General features: G+C 58.6%; 1 protein-coding gene across 3 annotated transcripts; it reads right to left on the reverse strand.

The window, feature by feature from the left end:
* Positions 1-34: 34 nt before the first annotated feature.
* Positions 35-7,949, reverse strand: RPS6KB2 (ribosomal protein S6 kinase B2). Of its 3 annotated transcripts, XM_075928518.1 has the most exons (15): positions 7,809-7,945; positions 6,693-6,727; positions 6,325-6,445; positions 5,595-5,663; positions 5,354-5,501; positions 5,064-5,121; positions 4,037-4,137; positions 3,850-3,940; positions 3,613-3,703; positions 3,210-3,317; positions 2,822-2,884; positions 2,386-2,463; positions 1,897-2,004; positions 1,275-1,387; positions 35-893 (listed from the first exon to the last, which is right to left on the reverse strand). In XM_075928518.1, the coding sequence occupies exons 1-15, from the start codon at positions 7,878-7,880 to the stop codon at positions 722-724; spliced, it is 1,428 nt and encodes a 475-aa protein (XP_075784633.1). In that variant the 5' UTR covers positions 7,881-7,945; the 3' UTR covers positions 35-721. The 3 variants fall into 3 exon arrangements, with proteins under 3 accessions (XP_075784633.1, XP_075784634.1, XP_075784635.1); XM_075928519.1 differs by lacking the exon at positions 2,386-2,463 and having other exon boundaries at positions 7,809-7,949; XM_075928520.1 differs by lacking the exons at positions 5,064-5,121; positions 5,354-5,501; positions 5,595-5,663; ... (1 more) ...; positions 6,693-6,727; positions 7,809-7,945 and adding an exon at positions 4,663-4,927.
* Between the last annotated feature and the right edge of the window lie 8,565 nt (positions 7,950-16,514).

Genomic DNA, 16,514 nt, shown 5'->3' on the forward strand with positions numbered 1-16,514 from the left:
CTCATTCCCCCAGCAGCAAGAAGGGACGGCCACAGCACAGCCATATACAGGCTTTAATTGGCACTGAGAGGGGCTGCCCACTCCCCAAAGGATACAGCAGACAAGCCAGTAACCCTCCCTCCCAAGTGAGACAAACAGGGGTCACTTCTCTGTTGCTGAGTTCCCCGGCTTCCCCCTCACACACTGCACCCCCTCCAGCTTCAACCCTTCCACATACACCCGCTCCCCCCACCCTTCCCTCCCAGCTCCCCCAGCCACACTCTGCTTCCTCCCCAGCACACGCGGAGCCCCACGCCGTACTCTACCCCGCACGCCCTGCTCCCCTCTGGCACCGACCCCTCCCCCCACCATCACTCCCACAGGGCTCTGCCCCCTGAATCGCAAACATGATTTGTACCAATAATACTGAGCACCAAGGAAAGGGTTAAACGCTCCCTGGGTGGGAGCTGTAGCCCAGGGCCATGAGGCCTTTCAGGACGTACCCAGCACCCCCTGCCCTCCCTAGCTGGGACTGCTCTGCCCGCTGGAAGTGCGGCCCTGACAGAGCATCTCCTCCTGAGTCCATCCGGGCTGGGGGCCCCGATGCCCCCTAGCCCCACTCAACTGCCATGGGGCTATGTCCACCCCATGGGTCACCGACAGGCTGGGCACCTCCACGGGAGCCTCTGGCTGGCCCAAGCTGAGCCTCCTGCCCAGGCAGGGGCACCACGCCCACCTCAGGCTACCTTGCTGCCCGCCCCCGGCTCCCCTTCTGCTTCTTGGTGCCCGTCGGCGTCTTGATGGGCAGGGGGGCCGTGCCTTCTGGTGGGGGCAGCACCAGGGGTGGCCCCAGCTCCATGGGCTCCACCACCAGGCTGGGCTTGAAGGCCTCGAAGGGACAGAACTTCACTGGGCTGAAAGCAAGGAGGAAATGGAAAATCAGACGCCCCCAGACAGGGAGTGAGCCGGCCTGGGAACCCCGTGAGCCACAGCCCACACCTCGGCACTCCCCACCCCCAAGGCTCAGTCCACAGCCCCCATCCTACCCCCGCCACCACACCCTGTGAGCAGCAGCCCCCTGCCTTGGCTCTGCCTCCCCGGGCCCACGTGGCAGCACCACACAGAGAGGCAGAACTGGGAAACCCCAAAGAACGGGATGCTACAGCCACTGCTCCCTCGGTGGGAAAGGCCCACTCCCCAATCCCTTCCCCCAGAGTGGACAGTTCCCCCAGCCTGGCACTGGACCGGAGGCAGCGCCCACAGAGGGAAAAGCTGGGAGGTGCCCCTCGCCGTACCTGACGGGCGTCCTGGGGCTGCTGTTGAGGCGGCGAGGGGAGCGCACCTTTGGCTGGAAGGAGAAGCCCTCCTTAATGCTTTCCAGCACCGACGGGGCCACATACGTGAAGCCCTGCAGAGAGCACGGAGGTCAGAGCAGCAGGGATGCCACGTAAATCCCTCCCCAGGGCCACGGCACCCCCCCCCCCGTGCAAGCTCCACCCCCTCTGAGCTGTCATAGGGCCCCTGGTTGGAGAGGGCAGGGCTGACCAGTGCACACTCCATCCCCTTTGAGTTGTCACAGGGCCCCTGTCTGGGGAGGGCGGGACCGGGCCGTGCAAGCTCCGCCCCCTCTGAGCTGTCACAGGGCCCCTGTCTGGGGAGGGCGGGACTGGGCAATGCAAGCTCCGCCCCCTCTGAGTTGTCACAGGGCCCCTGTCTGGGGAGGGCGGGACTGGGCAATGCAAGCTCCGCCCCCTCTGAGCTGTCACAGGGCCCCTGTCTGGGGAGGGCGGGACTGGGCAATGCAAGCTCCGCCCCCTCTGAGCTGTCACAGGGCCCCTGTCTGGGGAGGGCGGGACTGGGCAATGCAAGCTTCCCCCTCGCCCAGGTGTCACAGCGCCCCCTGCTGGGGGTCCTTACCAGGAAGGCCTGGTTGGCACTCTCGCTAATGGTGGCATCGTCAGGGCTGTCCACGGGCGTCTGCCGCGTGAAGCGGGTGTCGAACTGGCTGACGTCGTCATCGGATTGCTGCGGGGCAGGAGGGAGGGGACTGAGGGGGTCGGCACAGAATCTTGCCTAAAGGATCTAGCTTCCATCCAGGCTGACCTCCCACAAGGGGGCGGGAGCTATGGGGCCCATGGAGGCTGAGCATAGTGCACCCGTCCCGGACGCCCGGGTCCATCGCCATCTCAGTCTCCCCTCCCCTGTGCAGTGCCCTACGGGGGTGGGGGCGCACTGGGAGCTGCGAGGGCACCTGTGGGCGAGTGCTCCCCCCCACAGCAATGGATAGCAGGGCAGGCCTGTTGCGGGATAGCTGGGCCGGGCAAGCAGGGAGCGATGGGCTGGCTCTCTCCTGCCATGGGGGGAGGGAGAGGGGAGGGACGACTGGATGCGGGAGCAGGGCAGTACCAGGCAGGGCCTGAAGGGCGGGTCCAGCTTGCGCGCCAGCAGCTCGTCCCAGTTGACATGGCGGAAAAACGGCTGCTTCTGCAGGGACAGACACACAGGCAGGAGGTCAGCAGCCAGCAGCTGCTCCCTGTGCCCCGCAGGGGCACCCAACCAACGCAGGCTTGTGCCCTGCCCAGGCTCCCCATGCAGGCGCCCTGGGGGGGCAGGGAGCCCTGGGCCTAGGAAGGCCATGACAAGGCTGGGCACCAGCCTCTGCCCACATGGAGAAGAGGCTCCGCCCCATGCCCAGGGCCATGGCACATGGAAGGGAGCTGCCTCCTGCCACTGACTCCATGGTGCCCATGGGTACAGCTAGGGGAGAGAACCCCCCTTTCAGGGTGCTACATCCTGCCCCTCCTCCACCCTCCCTTGTGCGCACCCCACCCCACATACCTACCTGCACGTCGGCCGCGTCGCCTGCCCCGCCCCCAATCCTCTGGTTGGGGTTTCTTTTGAGGAACTGAAGAGAGAATGGAGTTAGGGGGCCCTTGGAAAGCACAGCCTGGTGGACATGGGGTAGGGGGGCTGCTCGCATACCCTCCCCCCCCGATTCCACAGCAAGAGGCAGCCATTTTGGTGAGACCCACACAAAAGCCCCAATCCAGGATCACGCCCTGCTGGCTCCAAGGCTGACAGGTCAGCAGCTTTGAGGAGCGGAAGTGAAGGAGATGGGAACAGTGTCAGACAGGGGCAGATGCGGGTAACCTACCGTGGGGAGTGGCACCTCCTCGCACAGGTCAGGAGCGTGGGGTGGTATCTGAGCTGGGAGGGGGTGTAAGCGGTACCTTCTTGAGCAGGTCACGGGCGTCGGGGGTCAGGTAAGGAGGCAGCACCAGCTTCCCCTTGAGGATCTTGTCGATGGTTTTCTTCCGGTTCTCAGCCGTGAAGGGCGGCTGCAAAGGAAGCGCAGAGGGGGCTGAGCGCAGGGCCGGGGGGAGGGGTGAGCATCAGCAAAGGGGGCTCCAGAGATAAGTGGGAGCTCAGCGTGGGGGAGGGGGGCTGAGCAGAGCAAGGGTCTATGCTGAGGCAGAGTGAGGCACTGCATTGGAGTCGGGGCGGGGGGGGGGGGGGAAGGTGCCACTTGGTGCAAAGACTCATGGGACAAAGCAACAGCCCTAGGGAAAAGGGAAACTTGGCCTGCAACTCCGGTCTTCCCACCCCCGTGTTAACAGCACGAGCAGGACTTGCCGATCCAGTGAGCATGTCGTACATCAAGGCCCCGAGGCTCCACCAGTCCACGGCCCGGTTGTGTCCACTCCGCATCAGGATCTCTGGAGCCCTAGGGACAGCACAGACACCCATAGCTGCTGGGCCAGCCACTTACTATGACCGGGCTCCCCAGGGGAGCAGTGAGGGAAGGGGGGGCAGGGCCCCCCAGGAGAAGCAGTATGTGTGTGTGGGGAAAGGTATCTCCAGGGCACCTACATGTATTCAATGGTCCCACAGAAGGTGTGGGTGACAGCTCCCTCGTGGATCGATTCCTTGCACAGTCCAAAGTCGGTCAGCTTGATGTGCCCTGAGAGAAAGGAGACTCCATGGGTCAGACTCCCCCAGCCAGGCGTCAGGGGCCCGAAGCGCCCAGCCCCCTCCCCGTCGGCCGTGGGCTCTGTACCTTGGCTGTTCAACATAATGTTCTCCGGCTTGAGGTCCCGGTATATGATACCATTGCAGTGCAGATGGCCCAGGGCCAGCGTGATCTCACTCAGGTAGAAGCTATGGCACAAGCAGGAAAGAGGCCGTCAGTAGCACCCCGACACCCGCAGCCCCAGTCCCCAGCTCATGGGGGCGCTGCTGAGAGTTCCCAGGCGCAAGTGCTGGTCCCCAATGTGCCCGCAGGAGCACCCGCCCACAGGCCAGGACAAGCTGGTGGAAGGACTGGGCACTGCCCCCGGAAGCCTGTTAGGCCCTGGGAACTGCTGTGCACCTTCCCCTGGCATAAGAACCCCTTCACACACCCGTATAGCCCTGCCCCCAAGCTGGCTCGGCCCCTCTGCCTTCCTGCACCATCCCTCCTGCTCGTCCCAGTTCCTCCCACTCTGTACTGGCCCGCAGCTGGCACCTCTGCTCCCCCAGGCCCATCACTACCCACCCTTTGCTCTGCGCTCCCTCCAGCTCCCATCCACCTGCCTCCCTTGATGGGACCCCCATGCTCCTCCCAGCCCCTAACTGTCCCCCCCAGAGGAGACAGGCTGCCCTGTGAACCCGTGGCAACGTGTAGCTAAGGACTGCCCTACTGACCATGGGGCCAGCGGATCATGGTGAGCCCCGGGCTGCCTGTGGCAGTGCACACAACATGGGACACTGAGCCATGCCAGTTCCCACGTATTCCGACCAGCCTCTGCTCCCTGCTGCACACCAGCCCTGCCTCCCTCGGATGCCAGCAGGTTGGCTCTGCCCTGGTTCTCCAGCGAAGGAGGCCCCCGCTGGCTTTCAACACGGCTCGGCACTGGGCACCCGCTCAGCATTCCCTCTCAAGGGCCCCAGCCCCGGGTGTGTTTGCAGAAGGAGAGCGGCTCCTTTCCCCACAGACTTTGACCAACACTGCGAGGGTGGGAGGGGCACCGGGCTGGAGAGCGGAAGGCTACAAAAACAATCACAACGCAGCAGGAAGGTGGCTCCCGGCTACACCAGACACTGACCAGGCCGTGTCCTCCAGGAAAATGCCCTCACGCTCCAGCTGCATGAAGAGCTCTCCACCTGCGGAGCCAAAACAGAGGTCCCTGAGTGCCACCCCCACACAGGTCCTGCATCCTGCCCCACATACCCCCCACCCAGAGGGGTCAGGAGAGTAGGGGCAGATTGCAGGCCGATGACACGACAACAGTCTGAGAGAATATCGTGCTCACAGGGTCCCTCACATGCAGCCTGGTCCCCCCCAGGCCCTTAACAGGGTCGATCCCCACCCCACCAAGCCAGCCCTGGTCCGTACCACTCAAGCACTCCAGGATGAGGTAAAGCTTGCCACCCGTCTGGAAGGCATAGATCAGGTCCACGATGAAGGGGTGTTTGATGGCCTCCAGGATGTTCCTCTCAGCCTTGGTGTGAGCTGTGTCCTTGGCGTTGCAGGCGATCTTGGCCTGGAGGGTGGGGAGGGAGAGAGAGGGGGGAGTAGGTTGCCAGCAGGGGGTGCCTCTGAGCTCAGCACCAGGACGGCCTGGCCAACTTGTTACCTTCTTCAGGACTTTCATGGCAAAGATATTCCCGGCGTTGGTTCCCTGCACCTTCCGCACCTGGAACACCTGCGAGGCAAGAGAGGGTCCATTAGGGCAGGTGGCTGTACAGCTGCACCCCCAGAGCAGTGCCAATAGCAGGAAGGCAGCTTTGTCCAGCAACTCAGGGGACCATCTGGGAGGAGATGCCCCAATAGAAACAACAGGATGCAGAAATGCAGCCAGGAGGTCTCACATGAGGTAGTCCCTCTATAAACCAAGCACCCCAACCAGACTCCATTTCCCAGGATGTACTATGGCCATGCAAGAGTCACATTACATCACCTCTCCTCTGCAAGACCTGAGTTAATGGTGCATCCTGGGAGAGGTAGACCAGCTAAGGAGCAAGGTCCATGAAGAAAAGGGCCAAGAGGTGTCGGAACCACTCCTCCCAAGTGGAACCATGATGACATTCAAGAACTGAAATTTCTCTCCATCAGACAAGATGCCCCCAACACAGCCCTAGAACATGCTCTGGCAAAGATCCCAGCACCCCTCTCCTCCTGCCACCCTCTACATTCTCCTCCATAGAGGTTTCTGGCCAGCGAGGGTCCAGGAGAGAAACAGGGGTGAGTCAGTCCCACAGTGGCATCCCCTAGTAGAGGTGGGTAATATTGACATGTGCATAGGGAGGCACACACCCTTGCCCCCTAGCTGGCCCCATCAGTCCCATGCCCCGGCCCTTCCCTACCTTGCCGTAGCCACCCTTGCCCAGGACACGCAGCAGCTCGAAACAGTGGGGCCCGATACGCTCAGGACCGTTATTGACGCTGCTCTCTGAGATCTCGATCTCTTCGTAGTGCCCCACTGGCCTAAAAGAACAGGGAGCACACGCTGGAGACACCACAAGGAAGGGGGAGGAAGAGCCACCCAGGGACTTGGCGTACTGGGCCAGTAAACAGCTGGGGCAAAGCCCCAGGGAATAAGCTAGGCTCTGGCCCCTGGGTGCCTGCTTCCTCCACCCCAGGGAGGCTGTTTTGACACATCAGTTCCCCAAAGAAAGAACGACATTTGTCCAAAGCCCCTGCACCCACCCAGCCTCTTCCCTGCACTACTTACTCCAGGCCACTCCCCCGCAGCTCCAAATCCATCTCCTAGGGCAGAGGAAGGGAAATCAGACCAGCGCACACTGGGCAACCCCTACAAGGACAAGGGGGCACAAGGGCTTGGGGCAGACTGCCAAGGGACACACCTGAACTAGAATCAGGCACTCGGAGTGGAAGGGGACCCCAGGGCTAGGAACAGGCAGCCAGGGGTTAGGCATGGGGCAGAGGGGCGTACCAGGCTGACCGAGCGGGCCAAGGTGTTGGTGGCACCAGGTTTGGGGCCTGGCTGCCGGGAGGTGCCAGGGTCAGGCTGCCGCACAGCTGGGGGAGATGACAGGTGACAGCACCCCGGGGACAGGGCGAGGTGCTGGCTTGGCTAGGGGGTTAGTCACAGGTGAGGCGGCGGCTCCGGGAGCGGGGTGCAGCTGCCTTCCAAGGACATTGCTCATCGCGCTGCCCAGAGACCGGCTGGGGGGGGGGCAGGGAAACCATGGGGGGGGGGGGGCCAGAAAGTCACATGCTGCCTCGACACTGGGGGGCGGGGGCCCGTCGGGGGCAGGGTTGAGGCAGATTAGGGTTATTGAGGGGCAGCGTTGAGGGGGGCTGCTTAGGGGGGCCCTGGGGGGACTGGCTGGGGGGCCCTAGGGGGGCTGCTTGGGGGGCCCTGGGGGGACTGGCTGGGGGGCCCTGGGGGGGCTGCTTAGGAGGGCCCTGGGGGGACTGGCTGGGGGGCCCTAGGGGGGCTGCTTAGGAGGGCCCTGGGGGGGCTGCTTAGGAGGGCTGCTTGGGGGGCCCTGGGGGGACTGGCTGGGGGGCCCTAGGGGGGCTGCTTAGGGGGGTCCTGGGGGGATTGGCTGGGGGGGCTGCTTAGGAGGGCCCTGGGGGGGCTGCTTAGGGGGGCCCTGGGGGGACTGGCTGGGGGGCCCTAGGGGGGCTGCTTAGGGGGGTCCTGGGGGGACTGGCTGGGGGGGCTGCTTAGGGAGGCCCTGGGGGGGCTGCTTAGGGGGGCTGCTTAGGGAGGCCCTGGGGGGCTGGCTGGGGGGCGGCGTTGAGGGGGGCTGCTTAGGGGGGCCCTAGGGGGACTGGCTGGGGGGCCCCGAGGCTCTGCCCCCCTCCCCCCGGGTCTCACCGCCCCCAGATCGGGCTCGTCCCCGTCGCTCCCCTCCTCGGTCTCCAGGTCGATGTCGAACACCCCGGCCATGGCGGCGGCGGCGGCCCCGGGAATCCCCCCCCCCGGCCGGGCCCCGCCAGCTTCACGTCACAACCCTGCGCCCGCCACGTCCCGGGCGCGGCGTGATGACGTCACGAAACGAGGCGCTTCTGGGAAATGGAGTCCTGGTGCCCGGGGGGGGGGAGAGGAAGAGGCCCGGCCGCGGGGGCTTCTGGGAAACATGACCCCAAGATCCCCCTCCCCCCACTTCCCGCGAGCCTCGGCCCCTGCTCCCCACCTCTGGGGGGGAGGGGGCAGGCGGAGCCGGCGCGGACGGAGAGCCGCTTGGCCCGCGGCTCGGCTCCACTCCCGGCACGCGGGGCAGCTGCCGCCACGTGGCCGCGCCCCATGTCACGTGCCGGGGCTGGAGCCGGGCCGGGGTGGAGCGTCGCCGGGGCCGGGCCCAGGGTACTAAAAATAGCACCGCGGCCTCCGCTCCAGTCGCAGCAGCCGCCGGCCATGCTGCCCCGCCCCAGCACCAGGGAGCTAAGGGGGGTGCGGGTGGCAGAAGGTGGTGAAAGGGGTGAGGAGAGAACTAAGGGGAAGGGGGTGAGGAGAGGAAGGGGCCAGGCCAAGAGCAGAAAGGGGCAGGGCGGAGGAGAGACAAATGCCAGGGGGCCAAGATGAGATCATGAGGGGAAAGGGCAGGAGGAGGGGTGAGGGAGGATGGAAAGGTGTCAGTGGGGGTGGGAAATGGGAGGGGACAGGGTGATGCTGGGAGAGGAAAGGGGATGGGTAGAGAGGTGGGGCAGTGGGGGCAAGAGGGGAGGAGTGGGTGCCAGGTGAAGAGGGGGTGAAAGGACTAGAGGGGTGGACATGAGGAAGGCAGGGGATGGAGCAAGTCATGTGCAAGGGTGCAGAGGATGGTGAGGGGGTTGGCACCAGGGAGGAAGAGGGCAAGGGAGGGCAGGTGTTGGGAGGGCAGGAGCAGTGAGCAAAGGGGGAGGCATCAGGAGTGTGCAGGTGCCAGGAGGATTGTGGGGGTGAAGCAGAAGGGCAGTCACAGGGAGGAAAGTGGAGGGGAGGGATGGGCATGAGCGGGCAGAGGAGAGAGGCAGGGCAGGTGGGTAGAGGGAGGTGTTAGGAGAGGAGGATGGGCAACTACAGATGAGGAGGGGTGGGCATAGGGAGGAAGGGAAGAGTAGGTGCATGGGTCAGAGAGAATGGGGAGGTGGGACAAGTCCCAAGAGGGCTTAGGGGAGGGAGAAGGGCAGGAGCTAAGACAGTGGAGGACGGTGTGAGGGATGGGAGGAGGCACCAGGAGAGCAAATGGGGCAAGGAGGAGGTGGGAGAAATGGTAGCAGAGGGGAAAAGGCAGAGGTTTATGAGATATTTATAAAATATTTCTTAATAACTTGAGTGCCACAGTGGCACACATCCGTATAAGCACATGTGACCTCAATATTGGTGCACAAGACAAAACTCATTCTGCTTATGGATAGAATATCTTCAGAGGAACACTGGGTGGGGGGCAGGCGGATTTGGTGCTTGTGGGGAGCCTGTTTAAAGCTGGTTTCCCACTGCCACCAGCACCCGCCTCTCCCCATCCCTTGCTGCCTCTTGTACAGAGGCAGCAAGGAGGTGTGGAATGCCTGTAGTCAACAGGATTAACAGATAAGCGATAGGCTTATTGGTTAATGGTGCAGTTAGTTGTCTACACATTGATATCCCTACCCCGTGCACGGTCCCCCAGCACCCAATTCCCCACATGCAACAACAGCAGGCGGCCTGAGCACTCCTGCTATGTGGCTTTGCCGGCCTCACAGTCTAGCCAGGCAAAGGCCAAGGTCCTTGGCTGTGTGATCCAGGGCATAACTGAGACTTTCCACGCAGTACCTTCTGGATAGTGAACAGCTGTGTCCTCTCCTCAACTCTCCAACATGGGATGCCTTTGATACTGCTTGGCTATGAGAACAACCATTCCTGGCTTGCTCACACACTGCCTCTAGCATGTAAAATCTTTCCCCACTGAATAACAGGAGGGCTTCTAGCCAGCCACCCTGGAATTATAGTACAGATTGACACCAGTAAATTCCCAGTCCTAGATTTCTCCCTGAAAATGTACATCTTGTACTGTCCAGCTCTTTCTTCTGTGCGGTCAAGCTTGTAGAAGGTCTAAATTCTCGGGGTAGCTGTGTTAGTCTGTAACTTTAAAAGCAATGAGCAATCCTGTGGCACCTTAGACGTTAACAAGTATATCATGAGCTTTCATGGGTAAGTGGGTTTTACCCACAAAAGATCATGATATCATGTATTTGTTCATCTCTAAGGGGCCACAGGACTGCTCATTGCTTTCATAGAAAGTCTGACATTTCATTCATAGAAAGTGATACGTTCAAATCCTCTTATCTCAAATAGAGTTCCCCAGACACTTCAAACACATGCTGATTTAGATAAAACAATAAAATAAGTTTATTCACTACGGGAAGATAGATTATCATTTACAAGCAATGAGGCATAAAGGTCAAAGCATGTCAAAAAATAATAAAAGGCAAAATACAAACTAATACCTAGCAAGCTACATGAATGTAAAGCAAAAGGTTTTTCTCACCATAGCATTACAGCAGTCTGGCTGGATGCCTTCAGCAGGGACCCTCCCCCAGTTCAGTGACACTTCTTTTCGTCTTATAGGTGATTGGGGCTTCTGTTCCTCATTTTTATATCTTTTCCTCCTCTTTGAGAATCATCCCCAGCTGTGGTTCAAATGACAGCCAGTTTGTCAGGATGTACATTTCTCTCCCACACCCTCCTTCCTACCAAAGAATGGCTGGTTTAACTAGGTGATACTCCATTTGACTATGCAGTCCCCTGGCTGAGCTGACAGTTTGCCTTTTGTCTCTGTAGAACTGGTCTGTGCCTATTTCTCTAACTTGGAGCATTCCTCAGCAGTGTCATACTGTAGAATCTTATAACTTTATATACAATGTATCAACTCTGGCACCTTTTACCAGAATAATGATCAGTGAATTATGAGTTTTCAAATTACACCTGTAATGCTCTGTATCTCAAAAGAGCACCCTGGAACCACCATATCTACCACTGGTTACGTCTAGAATGCAAGTTTCTTTTGGAAGAAGCTTTTCTGGAAGAAATCTTCTGGAAAAACTTCTTTCAAAAGAGAGCATCTACACAGCAAAAGCACAACGAGAAAGCAATCTGTTTTTTCGAAAGATAGTGTCCACGTTGATAGTTGTGATTACTGTGAATGGAGTGGCCACTAGGGCACCTGTGCTTTTTCCTAGAGGCTCCTTGTTTTGAAAAAACACTCTTCCACACGCGCCTTTTTCCAAAAAAGCTTTTTCGGGGAAAGGCTTCTTCCTCATAGAAAGAGGTTTATTGCTGTTGGAAAAACCCCTCCATTCTTTCGACTGTCAGCTTTCTGGCAAAAGAACATAATAGCAATGTGGATATAAGTGTATTTTTTCCAGAAAAACTCTGCAGTGTGGACATATCCTATGATATGATTGTAATATGTTTTGTACAAAGTGTGCCTTATGAAGTATAATTTAAGCCTTGAATTTGTTGAGCATTACTAACCTTTTCAATCATGTCTACCATTACTGTATGTGGTGGTATGAAGTTTTGCTCTGTGTGTGCTACTGGAATATGTTGTGAGGCCAGAAGATGCCTAATACCAGCCTTTCAGTTGCAACAAATGAGCAGCTAGTAAGACAGATTTACATCAGGACCAACCAGACATGCTGATGCCTATCGAGAAGAATCCATTCTCCCAGAAGATCCTCAGAGGAGTATGTACACAATGTCTCAGTAAGGATCTTTCCAGTAAATAAATTATATCATCGCTTGGCCTCTGCCTTCCCCAATGAAGAGATGTGTCTGTTCCCTATTTTAACTAAAACAGTGTGGTTTTGGTTGAAGTGCTCCGAGAATCTCAGCTCAAGTTAACAAGAGCTGGTGCATGTCAACCAACCTTTGTGAAAATGGTGAACTAATTAATGAGCTCACACAGTCCAAGGGAGTGTTGAGCAGTGTAAAATGCTCTATTACTGGGGTGCAAGGCTGGGGTGACTAGTGATATCTCTCTCCGAGCAATTCGTGATTGGCTCGGACAGCCTCCATGCAATTTAGCTGGGTGTGGGTCTCCACATGGGGGTGACTGAGTAACCACAGTGCCTGGAGGGGTTTGCTGCTTCTCACTGGCAAAGCATTGTGAGAGACAGCCCAGACTGGGGAGTTAACGGGGCACCGTGGTGCCGCAGTCCCAGGTTGTACCACAAGGGTGCCATCCCAAGACCTCACAAGGTGTGCGTCATACAAGATTGATCATAGTCCTGTAACAGGGGTGAACAAAAGGGCGCAGACTGCCACAGTAAGACACCCAGCTTGGGGCTGCATGTGGCTTGGGGACTGACTTCCTCTATGAGCATCATGGATCTCCCAGCTCCACTTGACTCCCACTCTCTTTGACTGACTCTCAGAGCTGGGGAGAATGGGTCTGTCCGTCCAGCCCTCCCCATCGCCCCTACTACCCTCAGCTTTCCTTCGACCCCTGAGCATAGTCCCCTTGCTGCGGGGAGGGGGGAGCCTTTGGAAGGACTTTGTTCATTCCGCTGCCTGGGAACACAGAGTGGCCACGTGGAGGGCCATGCTGACACGAGGATAGACCCACAGGAACAATGGGTTGCTCATCCCGCCTTGCTGAGGCTGCACACATTACCCTACACTATTCCCTCGCCTCCAATTCCCTGGGGTCAAATTGCACCGTCCTCTGAACAGAGCCATGAGGTGGTAGTCCCCTGTACCAGCTTTGATTTCCCAGTAGGCCCAACTGGCTTCAGGCCTGTGGGATCTAACCCGGCCTTCTCGAAACACAGCACCACTTCATCTCAACAGCAGGAACCCTGCGTGACAAGAGAGAAGGGTTAAAGCTACGCACGCCCTCCCCATAGCCAGATGAAGGGCTTGTCTGTGGCATGAATCAGGAACAGGTCTGCCTTTGATGGACTCCATGTGCGAATGTTCATGTGCTGGAACAACTGAATTTGGTCCTGCTTGGTTCCCCCACGTGGGGAGTTGATCAGACATGGATATTGCACTTTACCGTCACACCTTACCTTAATCCAAGTCAGCTTTTTAGAGGAGACCAGCTTTATGAGGTTTAGCATCAGCAGACACCCCAACCTTAGACAGGGGGCAGTCCATTTCTCTGTCATCTCTTTCTCTTTTCCGGAGGCAGATTTGTCACCCCTTGCCAAGTTCCATTGTCTGTCCCAGGCATCCCAAACAATCAATCCCAGGGGGTTGGGCATGGGCTTCCCAGCAGCTGTACTCTGCATTGTCTTTTAAGTATTGGTAAATGAGGGGCTCTCTCCAGCTCAGAATTTACCTGCTGGGATGGGACAATGAGCAGGTAACAACTGACAAATACTTGGGCAGTGCCACGGCCAGTGCCGCACGATGCTCGAAAGACATGGCCGCCCACAGAATAGCAGCCACCTCCATGTTGCAGGCTCTTCAGTGGGACACCACGCTTGCTATAACGCTGTGGCTCTGTAGAACCCCAGCTATGCCAGCTCTGCTCTACGGCTGTGAAACGTGGGCACTGAGGAAGGCTGAAGAGCAGCAGGAGGGTTGGGGGTTTTCATTGTCTCCATCAGCTGCTCCATGTCAAGAGGCAGGACAACTGGGCAAGAAGGAGATTCATAATCAAACCCAGCAGCAGCTTTCCTTGTGTGGACATGTTACCAGGGAGGACAAACACATTACAAGGCGTGTTTACCACAGCGTGCTCCTATGATGCCAGTGATCTCATGGGTGCCAAAAACTTTGGAGGTATGACAGGATTGCCGGCGGTCACCAGAACTCCCATATCCAGCCAGACCATCTTAAGGAGCTGGCTAGAGATGCATCTGGGTGGCACGTGCTCTGCAAGGCAGCCACATTCCTGGCAATTCGCCAGGGTGATGATGCGCATTTGCTTCCCTTGGAATGAACCATCTCTGTGACCACAGCAAGTAACATGCAGCTGAGCGAGCAGGTGAACGTACAGTATTCATAAAATAACACATCTTCCCAGGGAGACCACAGCGCCCAAGAAATCTCCCGTCCCTCTTCCTGGCTCCAGAATGCATTGCTAATCCCAGGGCACCGTTAGCCATTTGTTGGCCAAGAATTTCACGGAGAATGATCAGAGCTCAGTTTGTTCTGTGCTGTTCTCTGTCCCTCCTCTGGCACCCTTCCTCACTGGCTCCTTCCTATCCCTGATCTTTAATCTGACCTATCTCCTCCTGCCTCTCCCTGCTGAGAGCCTGTAACTGGATCTCAGCCTGGCAAGGGCACGGGAGAGCCAGCCACATGATACTGTGGGGCTGCTGGCAAGAAAAACTGGTGTCTGCAGGAATCCACTGAACAGAACCGTTCAGAGCAGAGGGTCCAGCTGCCTGTGGAGGCAGGGGGAATGTACTCCTCTCTTTAACCCTTCCCCTGGCACAGGAGGGATGTTTTCTAGAGAAGCTGGTGGATTTGCCCCCTTTTAAAAGACTCGCAATCTATCTAAAAGGTATGTTGTAAACCAGCTTATACATGATCTAGAGACTGTTTTGGGGCAGAGGTGTTAAGCAAGATGGCCCATTCTGGCCTCAGTCTGTGGTTACCCCTACTCATCCCCTTCCCTTGTGGGCCATGGGGAGATTAGAATTACCAGCATGCTCATATCACTCACAGCTCTGCGTTATGACACTGACTCCGACCTGGCCTTGCTCTCCAGCCGATGCCACCAGGTGGCACCATTCAGCATGCGAGCAAGTTTTGACTCTTGGGAAGACATTCTGGTTGGTAGGTCGTTCCAGGTTCTGTGATGCTCTGGTAGGCAGTGAGCCTAGGGATGAGGGAGCTGGCTTGGCAGTGGGAAAGTTTCCCGTCTGCCTTGGGCTTGGACTAGCGTGCCTTCTGGAGGCGGAGTTGGTCCTTGGGAACCAGGGGTTGTTGGGCTGAGCCACATGGAAGCAGGTTGCTGTGAGCCGATGCAGAACTCTCATATGCGAATAAAGAACGTTACCTTAGACTCTGTCCACAATCCAGCACCCATTTTCTTCAGCTGGGAAGATGAGCTGCAAGGTCCCAGAGGTTTGCTGCCCCTGGCAAGAGGGCTATGCTGGTGCCAGGGCTACAAGGTCACTGATGTCAGAAAGGGCAGAAATGCCACAGTAGCACTGTTGACCTTTAGAGGATTTGTGGCTGGGAAAGAGCAGGGCATGTTAGGGTGGGAACTAGCCTGAGCACTGACTAGTAGGGAAGAACATCCGGTGTTGAGCCCCCTCCCTCTCTCCGGAGCACCGTGCCGCCCCTCCCTGCCTGCAGTGCCACACGGGAGCATCGGGGTCAGCACATGCTGCTGGGGAGAACACCCCCTACGGCGCCCCCACCCTGCTCCCTGCATTGCAGTGCCACACGGGAGCATCGGGGTCAGCACAGACTTTGGTGGACAGCGCCCCCCGCTGAGCCCTCCCTGCAGTGCAGTGCCCACTAGCACCATGCTTCAGCAGCAGAAGGTGGGGGGGGGGGGAGAATCTGAGCTGAGATGGGAAGGAGCAATCTACAATTCACAGCCAAATCTCAGCCACACCTGCCTCTCCCCCACCAGGACTAGGGAGCCTCTGTTCCACAGCTCCCAAGCCTGGGTCCTGTTATCAGCAGTGTCACCAGCCAGATCTACCCTGCTTGCCCCTTTGAGGGGTGTCCTCAGGGAAGCAGGGGACAGGATGGCTGGGTGGTCCCCTGCTCCTGTCATGGCCCTGCTGGCTTGTGAAGGGCGTTCTCAAAGCAGCAGGCTCCCATACATCCTTCCCCACCCGCTGGTCAGGGCTGGGGAGACAGCTGCCTAAGAGCTTCCCCTTCAAATGTGGTCGAGGCAGCCTGCCCTTAACACTCACCGGGGCAGGACACTAATGCAGGAGGGGTCCAGGCTGGGGGGACCCCCAGAGCAGCAATCATGCAGGATGGGATTAGGTCAGGTTGGGATTCCCCACCCCCCACCCTGCATACCCGCACCTCCACTTCCATCCTGCTTGCGGGCGCTCCCCGGAGTTGAACTGATGGCATTGCAGACCCCATGCCCAGGGGAACCTGGCAATGCCTGGGTATGGAGATGGAACTGGCATGGTCTGGCCTCTCTGCCTGTGATTGGTGAAGGCCAAAAGTACGTAGGCAGAGCTGCTTGCTGGCCTGGGGCGCACAGAGATGTGGGGATTAGGTGCCATGCAGGCACTGGGGAGACGGACACCAGAGCTAGCAGTAGCTCCCCATCCAAGGCCAGTGCTTGGGAGTTGAGACTAGCCCAGTTCTCCACTGCAAGACTTTGCACTGTCCTCCCACCCTGCCCCCATCAGAGCCAGGATATTGAGCTGCAGGGGCCCATCAGTCTGAGCTGGGGCAGCAACAGCTTCACTCCCAGCTGGGGCAGAACCCCAGTGCATTAGGCAGTTGAGTCAGAACCCCGAAGTCCTCCCTTAGTCCCCTCTGAGTAACAGCTTGGGGCCGGGGGGGAGGGGTCTGGACAGGCTGAATGCTCCCCTGGCCCCAAATGCTGTTTGTGCCTCCTGTGCCAAGGTCTTAGCCTCTGCAAAGGGAGCCGGGAAAGCTTGAGGGTAGAGAAGGGGCCTGGTG

Source organism: Pelodiscus sinensis, chromosome 4, assembly GCF_049634645.1.
Source record: "Pelodiscus sinensis isolate JC-2024 chromosome 4, ASM4963464v1, whole genome shotgun sequence".
Taxonomy (NCBI): domain Eukaryota; kingdom Metazoa; phylum Chordata; order Testudines; family Trionychidae; genus Pelodiscus; species Pelodiscus sinensis.